At 36.1% G+C, this 16,108-nt stretch overlaps 1 protein-coding gene across 1 annotated transcript; it reads right to left on the bottom strand.

Moving 5' to 3' along the window:
- Positions 1-272: 272 nt before the first annotated feature.
- LOC128015968 (5-hydroxytryptamine receptor 1F-like) lies at positions 273-10,229 on the bottom strand. The gene is made up of 2 exons (XM_052600248.1): positions 10,031-10,229; positions 273-1,953 (listed from the first exon to the last, which is right to left on the bottom strand). Exon 2 carries the CDS (start codon positions 1,931-1,933, stop codon positions 818-820), a length of 1,116 nt encoding a protein of 371 aa, XP_052456208.1. The 5' UTR covers positions 1,934-1,953; positions 10,031-10,229; the 3' UTR covers positions 273-817.
- Between the last annotated feature and the right edge of the window lie 5,879 nt (positions 10,230-16,108).

Below are 16,108 nucleotides of genomic sequence, written 5' to 3'. Positions count from 1 at the left end.
AATGAAGCAGAGATCAGTTAGTTCCTCACTATCCGTGCTGAAGCTGAGATCGTTTCCAGCTTAAGTGAAAGTTAACATGCTTAGCAATTTCAACTTGTACATTACACATCACATCCTGATGTCACATGTCATTACGGGACCATTACAGGTTGTGTGTGAACACATGCACATATTCTGGGAAATCACTGGTAGTGCGAATGAACCAAAATCTAACGAGTCGGGAACAATTGCTGGGCCACATTACCCATGGGTTGTCCAGAATCTCAGGGTGAAAGGATTTTAGGTAGCCTACTTTTACCATTTAAATGTATTCTGTCTGTTGATACTGAAATGATGCATGTGCACTGCCTTTATGCTTAACTTGAACTGTGAACATTTTTTTTTTTTTTTTATTAAATATTAAATAAATCTCATACAAAGCATTTTATTTTATACCTTTTCATGCAAGTCGACACTGTTGCAACACTAAATGTATTTTTAAAACAAATTATAAATAAACTGTTTGTATTTCTTGAAAATGATTGCTTCAGTTAATATTTTGCAAGATAGAACCTTTCAATTCCAGCAGAATTGTTATATATATATAAGGTTATATCTGCTTTACTTGTGTTCCAGAAATCCTAATTTACAAATTTATGAGGATTTTAATATTATACATTTAGAATTGTACATTTAAAACAATATACAGATAAAATGTCTTTGAAAGATGTGTAATTCTTGCACTGATTAACAGTAGGATAGTCATTGTTATTTGCAGCTTTCAACTCAAAGTTTTGTCACCTGAACCACATATTTTTCTTTCCCTCCCATGTCAGTTTCACAGGATATTGCTGCAGCAGAGGGGCAGAAGTCTTTTAAATGCTTTCTTAAAGTCCTCGTTAAAGATGGTGTATATTAGCGGATTGATAAGGGAATTGAGGTACCCAAGCCAGGTGAGGAAATCTGCGAGCACAGCGGAAGTGCTGCAGGTTGGGCATATATTCACAATCACCTCCTTCAGGAAGAACGGTAACCAACAAATCACGAAGGCTCCCAGGATCAGTCCTAAAGTAAAAGCCGCCTGTCTCTCCCGGGCCCCTGGGTTCCTGCGGATCTTGATGAGGTCACCTGATGAAGAAGTAATACGCACCCTTTCCCCATCTGTTGATGGGTCGGAAAATGACTTCTCGCCTGGGCAGAGTGTGTCGGGACTGAGGGCGATGTCTTTATCAGAGCTCATTCCAGGAATTATGACGTTGCTCACGGTCTGTTTCACTAATCGGCTGCTCCCCCGACGGTTACGCAGCATCTCCGCAGCCTTGTAGATCTTGTAGTAAAGAATCAAAATGAGAGCCAGTGGAATATAGAATGCTCCGAAAGTGGAGTAGACTGTGAAGGCCACGTGGTCGTGCTCGATCAAGCAGTCCATGACTTCCTTTTCCCTATCTTTGTGTTCCACAGGGAATTTCCTCCACACTAAAGGTGGTAGGGACACCAGCACAGACAGTGTCCACAGGGCAAAAATGGTTATGATTGCTCTTTTATACGTGCGTTTCTGGGAATAGGCCACAGCGTCGGTAATGGCGCGGTATCGATCAAGAGCAATGGCGGCTAAGTGTAAAATTGAGCAGGTGCAGCACGTAACATCCACACCCAACCACAGGTGACACACGATCGGACCGAGTACCCACGTCTCTTCTGCAATGTACACAATGCTGACAGGCATCACTAGAACAGCTACTAGGAGGTCTGTCACAGCTAGAGAGCAGATGAGGTAGTTGGCAGGTTGGTGGAGTTTGCGGGTGATCAAAATAGCAGTGATGACCAAAGAGTTGATGGCAGTGGTTGCCACAGCCAGAATAGAGAGAGTCAGGGAGAGGAGGATCTTACTGGGACTCATCCTGCTGGCCAGAACATCAGAGAGATCCACAGATGAACAATTGATGGGATCCATGGTGAAAGTGCGCTTGTGACCTGTAAGAAATGAATAAAGAAACAGTATGACCAAGAGCAGAACTCAATTCTGTTAAAATACACACACACACCGACTTTGTGATCTAGACTGATATTATGAAGTGTGAAATTAAAAGCATATTTACTACCAACACAAGCCTCAAGTCAACACAAGTAAAGCAGTCAAACCATGGCACAACTCCAGAGAAATTGTTATATAACCTCATTATTTCAGTGGGTATTTTTTTAAATGCATTTCCCATGTGTATTTGTCTAGCAGACAGATTTCAAAACAGATTTTATTTATAAGAAGATCATAGTAAAACTGGAGTCATGCCTTCATCATTCATTATTTCAAGACATGTTTAAAAACTATAATCGAAACCAAGAATGAAATATATTTATTCTGAACTCTTCATATATATATATATATATATATATATATATATATATATATATATATATATATATATATATATATATATATATACAGTACAGACCAAAAGTTTGGACACACCTTCTCATTCAAAGAGTTTTCTTTATTTTCATGACTATGAAAATTGTAGATTCACACTGAAGGCATCAAAACTATGAATTAACACATGTTGAATTATATAAATAACAAAAAAGTGTGAAACAACTGAAAATATGTCATATTCTAGGTTCTTCAAAGTAACCTTTGCTTTGATTACTGCTTTGCACACTCTTGGCATTCTCTTGATGAGCTTCAAGAGGTAGTCACCTGAAATGGTCTTCCAACAGTCTTGAAGGAGTTCCCCGAGAGATGTTTAGCACTTGTTGGCCCTTTTGCCTTCTGTCTGCGGTCCAGCTCACCCCTAAACCATCTCGATTGGGTTCAGGTCCGGTGACTGTGGAGGCCAGGTCTGGCGCAGCACCCCATCACTCTCCTTCTTGGTCAAATAGCCCTTGATGCCTTCAGTGTGACTCTACAATTTTTTTACAGTCATGAAAATAAAGAAAACTCTAAAGAAGGTGTGTCCAAACTTTTGGTCTGTACTGTATATATATATGTATATATATATATATATATATATATATATATATATATATATATATATGTAATTTCAACATTCATTGTGTGAAAAGTATTTAATTCATTAAGACTGTACCCCAGTTGTGGCACCATTTAGCGCAACAGTCTGTCTCATTTAGTTTGCTATGCAGTTCTCAAGGTGGCAAATTTGCTTGCACCCTTGCCCAAATTTATCACCTCATATGAGCTCAAGGATTGTATATGAGCATTGCACGGCACGTTTAAAAATATGCTGGGCACATTACTTAAAAGGTACTTATCACTATTTAGTTTTATGTTTGTGGGAATAGGATTTATGCTTATGCATGTCAAGCCAGATGAAAGCATCTTAAAATGTTTACTATTTGCGTCACTCCTGGTGAAGCTGTAATCTGGCCTGGCAGTAAGATGCTGATAACACTGAGAGAGGCTGGCGCCGTCCTGTCATTCTACGTGCCACACAAGTTTGGTGATTCATTTTTCACAGTGCAGTGGAAGCACACCAGTGAGCACGCTGACTGCTCATAAAGCTGGGAATAGATGGCCAACCCTGTCTCTGTCAATGCCAAGCCATGCTAGTCAGTGTGATCATGTTAAGACCATCCCAGCTAGCTATTTTCTCCTGCCAACCGCACTTCACACTTCTTACTGTTGTTCTAATCAGGTTGTTTAAACACTTTTAGCACTCTGCCCTAATATTTTCAAGATTCAAACCTGTATTGGCACTATGAATACAGTTTTATATATGCATTGGCTCTAAACACTGGCTCTGTTCCAAAACGTAGTGAGCTGTTTTGCTGTCGGTAAAGAATAAAGTACAAAATGCTCTTCATAGGCACCAGCAATATCATACAGGTATGCTCCTTACACAACACACAGAAGCCTTGATTCAAAATCTTTCCAACAGACTCTGGTATTAGCATGTTGCTAAGCTAACGCATTGATAAGTTTGCTTTTACCCTTAGTTCCGAACCCGAGGGTTAACAGGGTTCACACCTATTTTTTGGGTCCAAACTGTACATGTCATCAAAGCTGCAATTTAACCACAGATCAAGAGCTGTAGTTAAAGCCACATAACTTTGCAGTGCTATTTGTGAATGTTCGCTGGATCTATGGTTTCAGGAAACACAAATCAGGTTAACTATGCTGCTAACAATGGCACTAATTGCGACCATATTAAGCTAACAATGCTTTTGGCAAACACACCCCAGCAAAGCGCGATAATGCATTTTGGGATTGCAGCTGAAGCTGCCTTGGAATCAGGCCAAAATAAGTTATCTTAGGAGGTGGTATAATTATGCTGCCTACCTTTTGGAACAACATTCATGCACTTAAAATGCTTTAAAGTGCTGCCAACAGAGGCAGCTCACAAGGTTTTTGAACAAAGTGCAGGTTAATCTGAATATCAGATTAGCATATGTACAAAAAAATAAAAAATAAATAAACACTCAAGTTTATCCAACTTTCTTTACATTCATGCATTTGAAGACTTTCACTCACAGTAATACAAAACATGAACTTTGAATTGAGTATGTAAAACAAGACACCAGACCTTTTTGTTTCAGAAAATGATTATGTCTCAACAAATATAGAAGATAAAAGCAATATTCTGCTAAAGAAAACAGATCACACGATCCACTCTTGGTGTGCAGGCAATAGGGCCTGTGTATCACACACACATAATTTGCTGATTTACACTCTATTAAAATATTTGCATATGTGATATGCCTTGAAGACGTTCAAATCCCTGCCTGGGTTACCTGTTAGATGGCTATTGCATTCCTCAGAGAATCTCAAAAGACCAAAGGTAATTGCGAAAAGTTTCAGTGAATATAAAAGCGTTGAAATGTCTCACAGTTCCCTCCCAAATGACCTACTTTGTTAATTCACTGAGCACTAATATGGTGCTGCAGATTTGTCACTGTTTTTGCTGCTGCTACGGATTCATCAGCCTTGACACATGGTCCTAGTGTAAATTAGGAAATCAAAAACAAACAAATATTTTGTGTGTTAGTGGTGGATGTATAGAGAAGATATGGAATATGGTGTATTGTTTTCAATGTATTTTCAAGTGTGGATGCTCTGAATGAAGGTTTTTAGCATTCAATGCAGTGAAACAGGAAATTTAAAGGATGTAGGGCGAGACTTTATTTGATCAGTTTTTGATTGGATTGGATCATGAGAAATGGTTGTGAAGCAGGTGGTCGGAGAGGAGGTGCTGTAAAGTAAACGGGATTAATGAAAACAGCTGAAAAGGAAAGTCATTTCAGAGCAAGTTATTACATTCTGATAAAAGATGCCGAAGCAAATGGATCATGCACAATAACACATGCACTGTGTATTAAAAGAGTAAATAGGGTCACATTTGATTTCTTGCTGGCACCTCACCACTTCTTATCCCTTTTTAAAGTATAATAAATGCACTCAGATAATGCCTGACTACCTGACTATTGGGGCTGGATGATATGCTATGATTTAGACAGAGGTTGTTTGTACTGAGGCTACCTGCATTATTTTATTTACAATAAGTGTACTAAGTAGTACTATATATAAATAGTAGTAAGATTCCATTTGCATTATCGCAAATAGTGCTAGATTACACTTTATTTACGGTAAATAATGAAACAGTATTCAATATATTCAGAGAATATTTATAAAGAATTATAAATGGATGCTGCCTTACTGGGAACTTACTTGTCTCTATTCCTAAATCTAACCCTAATCAGATTGAACCTACGGTTCAGTAAAGGTGATTTCTGTGAGGAAATTATTCATTTTATGGACATTTTCTTGAACCCTTAAACACAATGAAGTGAAAAAATACAACCTGTAAAAGAAATACAAATAATAATATATAATAATAATAAAAATGATGAATACGGAAAAATCCTTCATGTTAATATATTACTATTTTTATGTCGATCTGCCAGACTGCCCAATTAATGCTTAGAATACCACATTAAATACATGATAAGCATGTGATGGAGGAAAAAGAGAAGAAGAATGTGATCAGAAAAGTCCAAATTCAAACTCGAATCGGTCACGTCAACAACTAACTCCTTACTCTCCACTGGTTTCTTTGTTAGTTTTGTCTGGCTCAAGCAGAAACTGGTGGCCAGAGTTCATGTAAATTGCTTTCGCCATCAAGATGGACTATTTGCAGTTAGTGTAATAGACACTTTGTAAAATTTATTTCCCAGTATTTTTCAGTCTTTCATTAAATGAGCATAACAAAGCACAATATTTAATTGAATTCAAATGAATGGCTTTAAGGAACCCCCAGCTTCTCACAGTCATGTGCTGCATTAGTTTAATGTCATGCAGCTGGTAATAAAGGGGAGTGTAAACTAGCATGTTTGGCTCTCCCTATTGACATGAATGGAAAAACAAAGTCGTTTTAGAGGAAGAAATTTAGATTAAAGATTACTGGGGGAAAAAAATGTTGAATAGAAGGCAGCAATGAATTATTCGCAATAAAACTGTACCCACCATTAAAAAATTAAATAGCATCCATTTAAAATATCTATACCGAATTCCAATTCCCCACTAAGAAAGGTTTACATATTAAGTTTGATTCATCCCATTGTCTGATGTAACCATCTGGAAGTAGGAATTTCACTCAGGACTTACTCATTTTTAACCAAAATATAGAACTGTGCCTTGGAGTAGACTACATAAATCTTATGCAACACGTCTCAAGAGGTTGTGTGATTTTTTTTGCAATCTCTACTTCAGAGAAAAAAACAACAACAGACTGTCATGGAGAGATATCAGAACACATTGCCAGATGCATAACTGAAGATCTGTCCTTCTCAAACTTTCAGCACTGGCTGTGCCAAAAATCCTTCTGGGTGTTGGACTGGTGATGCTCTTAAAGGAATATTTCACCCAAAAATGAAATTTAGCTGTAAACTTTCATTTTGGAAAAAAAAAAAGTGCATTACTGCATACTTGTTAACCAATGGATCCATTTAATGGGTGCCATCAGAATGAGAGTCCAAACAGCTGATAAAAACATAACAATAATCCACAAGTAATCTATAAGACTCCAGTCCATCAATTAATGTCATGACATGAAACACTGCATGTTTGTAAGAAACAGACCAATGTTCAAACCATTGGGACTCTCTGTAAAACCTGCTAATTGAAGCCATGGTATGAATGTTTGTACACATAGGGCCACCTGGGTCACCTGCAGGTGTCATATGATCTTGATTCAGATGTAAGTCAACAGATGGAATGCCTCTGGACACAAATCTTTATGGGAATGATCACAATATCATCATTTCAGGCTGTCTGACCACATGGCCTCAATCAATGATGACAAACTCTTCTGAAATGAGCTGGAAGCGCATCAAACACAGTCTTGTCCTTCACCTTCAGGAACAAAGCAGATGTAATTACCTAAATTTGCGTAGCTGCCGGTTCTCAATGACGTCCAATTAGCTGGAGTGTGTGAGGTGCTAAATAAGATTTGCTGATGGTTACATCAGCTCATGGTCAGTGGATTTTGGTGGGGGGAAAATCAAAGCCCATTCATTAGGTATTCAGATGTTTGTGTTACATAGCTTTTTAGCCTAAATGTCCAAGCATATTTACATATCCTGGGTTCAAAGCACATAAAAACGGCCCAGGCCAACTATTTGTAACATATTCATTACGATGGAGACAAATAGTAAAACAGACACCCCAAAGCAATTAAATGTTTCATTATACATCTCCACATACTTACTGGAATATTAGAAGATATCAGCTCATGACAAATGAAATAAATAAATATAAACAAGTCCCCCCCCTTATTCAAACTCATTTATTTGCACACCAAAAGCTCCCCATAAGAGTTTGGAGCAATTATTTTGCATCTTCGAAGGAATTTCATTTGATTTTAATTTCACTGTTTGCCTGGCTCACGGGATATTTCATTTCATTTCATTTAATAATTCACTACATGCACACGGTCACACTATCTAAACTCTGTTCTTCATCCACTAACTGAATCTCCATTGGGTGTGCATTCAGTGAATTAATGAGAACTAAATGTCAGTCATGTTGTGCCAATACAGTGTCTGCTGGTGATTGATATCTTCAGGAAGCAAGAGAGAGGAGTGTTCTACTAGTCAGATATCAAAAATCTAGGATACGTGGTCAGAATGATACCTACCATCATGCCTCATTTTATCAGCCCCGTGAATATCTGTTTGACATTTTGTATGTACCTGCAGTATCACTCCACCACCAGCTATATAAACTGTCATGCCTAGTCATATAAAGAAAACTACCATAAATGCACCTCTTTTTAATGAAGGGATAATTCTTTATATTTATATTATCTTATATTATACATTTTCAATAAGATTAGTATCATCACCATCATCATCAACTTTTGGAACTTTTTTATTTTGAACAGGCAGTCAACCAGCTATCAGAATCTTAGAATTAGAATTAGAATTATCAACATCTTTAGAAGCTCTTTATTTTGAAAATCAGTGTCAATTAAAGTATCATTCTATTATAATGATTATCATCACATCTTTTAAAACTATTTTACTTAACAGTCAGGCAAATTTCAATCAATATCTTTTACAAATGGCCCTGTATGCACATGGTTGAAGTATAAGGAACAAAATGTACCTGACTGGTCCTGAATAAAATATGAGAGAACGTAGGGCACCTGGATAGGCTGAAGGGTCAGGACAGGCAAAGATAAGGATGGCGCATAGTCTATCAATATGCACAGCATACATCAGGCTTCATACGGCATACATACATCTTCAAAACCTACAAACAAATGTCTGAGACAAATTAACAATCATAATTTTTATTCTTATATACTACAGATAGGTATTTTTATTAGAAATAAAATTAAAACATAAAAAAAAATCATGCATTTAGCCCCAGGCTGTTTTATTTTATTTATATATATATATATATATATATATATATATATATATATATATATATATATATATATATATATATATATATATATACACACACAGCCCTGGGGCTGAATGCATGACTTTTTTAATGTTATAATATATATATATATATATATATATTATTATTATTATTATTACAGCATTAGCAGCATTGTTTATATTTTCAAAGATATGATGATGAATCATTCTGTCTCTATACTACATCTTTATTGTTTTCTGGAGGAGTAATTTGTGGTGTTCCTGGTGTGCTAAATACTCTTCTAAATGTTGTTTTTTTTTCCAGCTGATAAAATGTCAGATTTGTGGGGTCCCACAAAAATACTTCCTCTTACTGTACCGATTTTAATACATATCATGTAATTTAATTTTATGTAGTTGTATTTATTTATAAAAATGTTAACATATTATTTATTTGATTAAATATTTGATAAAAGTATACGCAATGAGAGCAAGTTTAATTTTGCCAAAAAACAACGACAACAACAAAACTATTTATATATTCTAGGGCAACCCATATGGCATCCCAATATTCAAGTTAGTAAGATGAGGGTAACATCTGTCTGCACTTACTGTAAGCAATATAAATAATTATTTAAAATAATCAATTATACAATATTTATAAATAGATCTATATTAAATAATGAAATAACATATCTTAATGGATACATATGTGAGCATAAAAATTGCTAACAATTATATATTGATTATATACCAACAATAGTTAAAATTGGACCAGAAGGTATTTAGAAAGATCTACTGAATATAGACAGGCAGACAGGCAGACAGACAAACAGACAGACAGACAGACAGACAGACAGACAGACAGACAGACAGATAGATAGACAGATAGATAGATAGATAGATAGATAGATAGATAGATAGATAGATAGATAGATAGATAGATGTCTGCATCAATATTAATAATAATTATCAATAAATGCAATAATAATAATAATAATAATAATAATTTAAATATCTACACATTTTCCTCTGTCTGTATCAAACACAGAAACACTCATAAACACAAAACAGTAGCCTATATTTCCATTAACCTTCACAAGACACAAACACACTTCAACAAACTGGTGGTCGAAACCGTATTTGGTCATTTGTCTTAAGTACTTACGCTTAGTGATTCCAAAGAGGAAGTCTTCGCTTCAGCACGATTTCCATGGATAAAGAATTCCCTACAACTGATGGGAATGCGCGTCCGGGAACGTCGGTGCTCGGAGCTGCGCGCGACTGCTGTGCTTCGGTCCTCCTGACTAGAGCGCGTGCGATTCGTCTACTGCGTGGGAGCTGCGCGCGGCGGAGCGCCTGACAGGTGCTTAATGAGAGGGAGACACTGCTTTATGATCGAGCGAAGAGTTACTCAGCAACTACACTCTAGTTTAGCGAACACCTCATATTTTTTTAAGTTTCATTTTTCTACTACTTTTTATTCGTCTTTTTAAAACTTTTGAAGTTTTGTCAGCTAAGGGAAATTGTTGTTAGTGCCCTAAACACATTTACAGTGTATTTGAACATAACATGATAAGAAGAGATATCTGTGTTTTAGTGATCATTAGGTCCTGTGGAGGATTGGAGGATGTTATCCAAGGTCCTCCAGGGTGGTTCAGTTGGCTATGATTCATTTTTCAGCCAGGAAACCTACAATCTAGTGGTTATGTAACCGCAGTGAAGCTCAGATAGTCAGCCCTCAACAAGCAGAACAGATCCCACCAAATATCAGCAAACCCAATAAATGACAGGGTTTGTGCCTTATGACAGCCAGGGGTGCAAATAAAAATAAAACCTGTAAAGCACATGGAGGCAATGCATTTGTAATATATATGCATATTTACCCAGAGTGTAGATGGAAGATTATGAAGATTGTGTCCTAATAGAGGCAAATGAAACCGTGATTGGTTGGGATGTGTTTGCAAATGTTGAAAGAGGAAATGAGAGGTCAGAGAGGCAGGGAATTGGATTTCTAATAAGGCAGGGACAGCGATTGGGATCTGAAAAAGGATGATTCTCTGTAACAAGGCGAGGGCCTTCTTGAAAGACAGGAGAAATAGAGAACGAGACACAAAAATGAGTGACTGAAGGATATAAACCAGCACGTACTGGTGGGCTACTGAGGGAGGAGAAATGGGAAGCCTTTGTGATGATGCTCTCATCATTTTCCTCTGATTCTGTCAGCCTTTCCCTGGAGCTGAGATTCGTCATTATAGCTTATCTTTGAGAAAAAAAAAAAAAAAAAAACATTCATCTAAGCACCTATAAAAGCCGAAGCCAAAATTCCTCTAGTGGAACAGCAGTTTCTATAGACCTTGTTTACAGCGGATGTCAAGTCATTTCATTTAACCTGTGGAGGTTTAACGGTTTAAGTCAGCAAATTTTGTAGGTTCAGCTTTGCCTCAGGTTAAATGCACGGATTCCCACATGGAAACATTATTTTTGTTCGCTAGAAAGGATACCTTTTGAAAGTTTAAGGTTCTTAAAGGAATTGCTGTCATTATTGGTTCATCCACATTCCATTTCTGTTCACAAAGCAGACATTTTCACGCAGCTCTTTTCAAAAAAGGAGAAAGTTTTCCCAAATTTGACAGCATGACATACTTCCTAAAATATAATGGAAGCTATACATTTCAATGTTCAAAGCCCTTGTTTAAAAAATGTAAAAAATTATAATGTCTCTGTGCTAAGGCGCAGGTAAATACTTTTCTACACACTATAAACCTAAAAGTAAGTGGACAGAATGTCTGTGTTGTTACCACACAACTGAGGGATATGTGCCTTTTAACCACAAAAAAAAAATAAAAAAATTCATATCTGCCTAATCCTTCATGTTTTTCTCTGTGTGTAGGAGTTGGAAGATTTCACTTAAGACCTGATCTTCACACAAAGACAGGTATTAGTCATGAGAGGCGGCAGGCCTCTTCACAGAGTTAGAAAAAAAAATCAAATGCAATCCACGACACTTTCGATTCTCACGGGAATCTCTTTGGCATCTTTCTACCACTTTGTCTAAATGTTCAGTCAGAAATGAAAATTCTGTCATTATTTACTCAGCCTGTCAATCCAAACCTCTGAGTTTATTTCTTCTGTACAACACCAGACGATTTTGAACAATATTTTATGAATAAAGTCACTGGGTTTGTCAAAGGTTCAAGAAGGACATAAAGGGTATCGTGAAATGAATCTATACTACTTGTATACTCTGATATGACAAGATGAACAGGTCAAATTATAAATTCAAATAAAATCAAAACACTGATCAGTGCACACATACAAAGACTACATCAAATATGGCAACACAAACCTCAAACGTCAACTAAGTCAAACCGTTCTTACATGACCAAATATCAAATGCAATTTATGGTACAGACAAAATCAGTTTCGTTCCACAGAAGAAATAAAGCCATAGGTTTAGAATGATATGATTAAACAAACACTTCCTTTTAAGTTTAATCTCACATAGTCTGTCATGAAATTGATTTGCTTACAACTACTCATTCTGACAGAAATGTGCCCCCAACCACTTTACTCTTTAACATGTTTAAGGCCCAAAACCAAAACTGATGATACCAGAATATTAGGGGCTGATTCCAATCATATCTATCATAGCAGTCTTCACGACAGGTTGCAGACAACACCAAAAGAAATGGGGGGGGGGGGGGGGGGTCAAATCTTTGAATTTTTGTTTATCATGGCACATTTATACTTAAATATATTATTTTTATTTGTGACTTACTTTTGATGCCACGAACCCAACAAACTTTGTCAAATTCAGTTACTACAGCCGTCTGGTACTGTGTAATAAAACCTCTTGTGTTCTTATTTTGATGCATTCAGATTATCACAGGTGACCATAAAGAAATTTTTTATTTTACAAAATATGCCTATTTCCAATAAAAGCTATACTTTAGAACTTCCTCTTTATCAAATAATCCTGAAAAAAAAAAAACATGGTTGCTAAAAATTCAGCTTTGCCATCACAGGGAAAAAAAACAAACAAACAAAAAAAACATTACAATAATTTACTATGTTGTTTTATATTCTAATATTCTGACTCATTGAAATTACATAAAAGCCATTGCTTGCCATGTTTTTATGTAATCAGGATGGCAATTCTTGGGCCCTGTACAAAACCGTCATCACAGGCTCCCTTAAGCCTGACTTGGCCTCTTATCAGCAGTCTTGTGTGTAATATGTATCAGATGGTCCGTGAGCGGTCCATGAGCAGGCCGTCTGAGGCTGAGACGAGGTTAAGCAAACTGAAACACAAATTGGTACAAATAGTTCTACAAACCTGGTGCAATCTGGACTTAAGTGCTTTTTCTTGAACCAAACCTGTGTTATTTACGTCACAGGCCCGGAAGAGCACTACATACAACATTTATCATCTTGTCAGAACTGAGACAAAATGACAAATAACCAAGCCATGTAGCTTAACCATAAGGCAGCGTGGTTGGATAGCACAGAAATCCATCACATTATCATGCAACACCAAATGGAACTGAAAATATAGAGTTTCTGGTACATGGGGTTTCTGCTCAGGTGTCTAAAGGATCTGCCCAATAAAACCAGGTTTTGCTCAACAAGAACACAAATTAGAGGGAACACTGACCATGGGAGTGTTAAATGGATTTAAATGCAATGAGAACCCAGCATCTGCTACCCCTATTTACTACGTGCAGGCAGAAGAACATAGATGCCCTTGAACTCGAGTGAAAATATCCTGCTGCTTTTATCATTGCTGTATATTGCTATTATTATGACTATAATGTGTTTCATAACAACATGACTTGACTTGCTGATTGGATACCATTTTAAGGAACCCATAATCTATGAAAATAAAATGGAACGGTCCATACCTCACGAAGATATAATGATATATGGGTATTTTAGGCATTTTTGTGAGGGAATGTGGAAGCAGCATGATAAACATATTTCATTATTTAATTATTTAGTCCATTTTACTTTAGTCCAGAAAACAACATAGACTTGGAGATTGTGCTTTATTCCCTTTCAGGTGATCCAAGATGAGTTTGGAGAAATTTAGCTTGCCCATGATCCTCTGCAGTGAATGGGTGCCATCAGAATGAGAATCCAAACAGGTGATAAAAACATCCCAATGTTTTAAATATGAGTCCATAATTTTTTTTTTAGGACAGTTTTGGACCATTTTCGCTTATACAGTAAATGGTGCTTGATCTTTTCTCATTTCTCTCCTGATTCAGACGAAACTACTTTTTTTTCACTGGAGGAAGCAATATCATAGATTGCCAATAGCAAAGTTTTGGTAAAAAAAAAAAAAAAAAAAAAAATACAATAAATCCACCCACTCACTGCAGAGAATGTGATGTAATGCTATATTTCTCCAAATCCGTTATGAAGAAACACATTCATCTACATCTTGGAAGGGCTGAGGGTGAGGACATTTTCAGCATATTCTCATTTTTGGTGAACTATTGCTCTAAATATTGCTAATTTCTTAGGGTATTTGCCCAGAATGATAATAAAGGAATGAGTTTGATAAATGCCTCTATGGACAGTCAGTTCTGACAATGCTATAAAATAAAGCCCAGACACAAAGCATTAGCTGTGCTGTCTGCTGACGTTTTTATTATTTTAGATCAAACAAGGATTTAATGCTCAAGTTGTTGACAAAAAGGTATTAGAAGTATACGTTGCTCGTATTTGAAGATTAAATAGTTGTTCATTGTTTTAGAGTATAAAAGGTTCTTGCTCAGTCAACAGGAGTAATGTACCAGTTACTGATTTGTTGTCTTGTTTCAAAAGGGAAATGGCTGTTGGCGAACACAAATTATTGAAATAAGCACAAACTGTTTCGAGGAAGAAGAAAAAAATGTGTGTGTTTAGTTTAACTAATTTAAATAATACATTCAAAGAAACAAACAAAAACAAAATATTGCTGTTGTGCAGCAATGCAATTTAACAATTTTCCCATCCCATGAATAGAGTAGAGAGGTGTGTGCAGTAAGTGAATTATTAGGAGTGTTTTTGTTCAACATTAATTATTATTTTTTCCCCTCTAGGCTTTTCTCTGCTTCACTTAGAGGCATCACACGGGAGCACCCCACAGGAACACCCCCTCACAGTCCTCATTGAATGTTTGTGATGACATGGCCTATTATAATGAACTGTTTAACACTGAAGATGTCTGATCCACGTGACCCCATAATCTCCTGTCTTTTGGCAAACATTTTCAGATGCTGCAATCTAAATATCTTCCATAAGACAATTTAAATTAAATATTTGCATGTTGTTCTGTTGTTAAAATATTTTATGCTATTATTGATGTCGCTTAATGTAAAAGCATACCGCAAATTTAAAGGTCTAAGATTTTTCAAATGGTAACGTTTTACAATAAGGTTTAATTTGCAGACATTACTTAAATAACATGAACTAATAATGAGCAAAACTTCTGTAACATTAAAGGGATACTCCACCCTAAAATGAAAATGTAGTCATTAATCACTTTGTTCGTCTTCGGAACACAATTTAAGATATTCTGATGAAAACCTTGAGGCTTGAGACGGTCCCATAGACTGCCAAGTAAGTTACACTGTGAAGGTCCAGAAAAGGTATGAAAAGTTGTCGTCATAATACTCCATCTGCCATCAGATGTGCTATCTGGGTTATATGAAGCGACCACTCTTTTTGTAAGAGAAGAAAACAAACTTTATTCAATAATTCCTTTGTCAACGGTCTCCTCTGTGTCACTCCATATCACTGTGCTGCGTCCTCCTTGTGAAGCGGAGGAGATCGGAGACAAAGGAATTATTGATCATTATTAATTCCAACATTTAGTAATATATTTTTAAAAATAAATGTTGTAGCCTATCTATTAATATTAGTTAATGCACTGTGAACTAACATGAGCGAACAATGAAAAATATATTTGATTAACATTAATAAGTAATAAAAGTTGTAAATTACAAAATTGATAAACCTACACTGTACTTCGATCCAGCACTGCCTTGTTTTTATTCCTGCCAAAAATTCACACTCTTTCTGAACTGTTAATTATTCTTTAATTCATATCATCTATCAATATATAGTCATCTTCATATAATAAAAACTAGAAAATTCAACACATTTTGCAGCTTTTAGTATTTTTCAAATATATTAATTATATTATCTATTTAGATAAATATATAGATATTTAATTTTGGGTAAAAGATGAATGTAT

The sequence above is a fragment of the Carassius gibelio genome, chromosome A1, assembly GCF_023724105.1.
Source record: "Carassius gibelio isolate Cgi1373 ecotype wild population from Czech Republic chromosome A1, carGib1.2-hapl.c, whole genome shotgun sequence".
In the NCBI taxonomy this organism is placed as follows: Eukaryota; Metazoa; Chordata; class Actinopteri; order Cypriniformes; family Cyprinidae; genus Carassius; species Carassius gibelio.
The sequence above is the reverse complement of the archived record's forward strand: the minus strand, read 5'-3'. Positions and strand labels throughout refer to the sequence as shown.

What these genes read in the sequence shown, in the direction of transcription:
- LOC128015968 (XM_052600248.1), bottom strand. Translation starts at nt 1,933, where the DNA reads ATGGATCCCATCAATTGTTCATCTGTGGATCTCTCTGATGTTCTGGCC.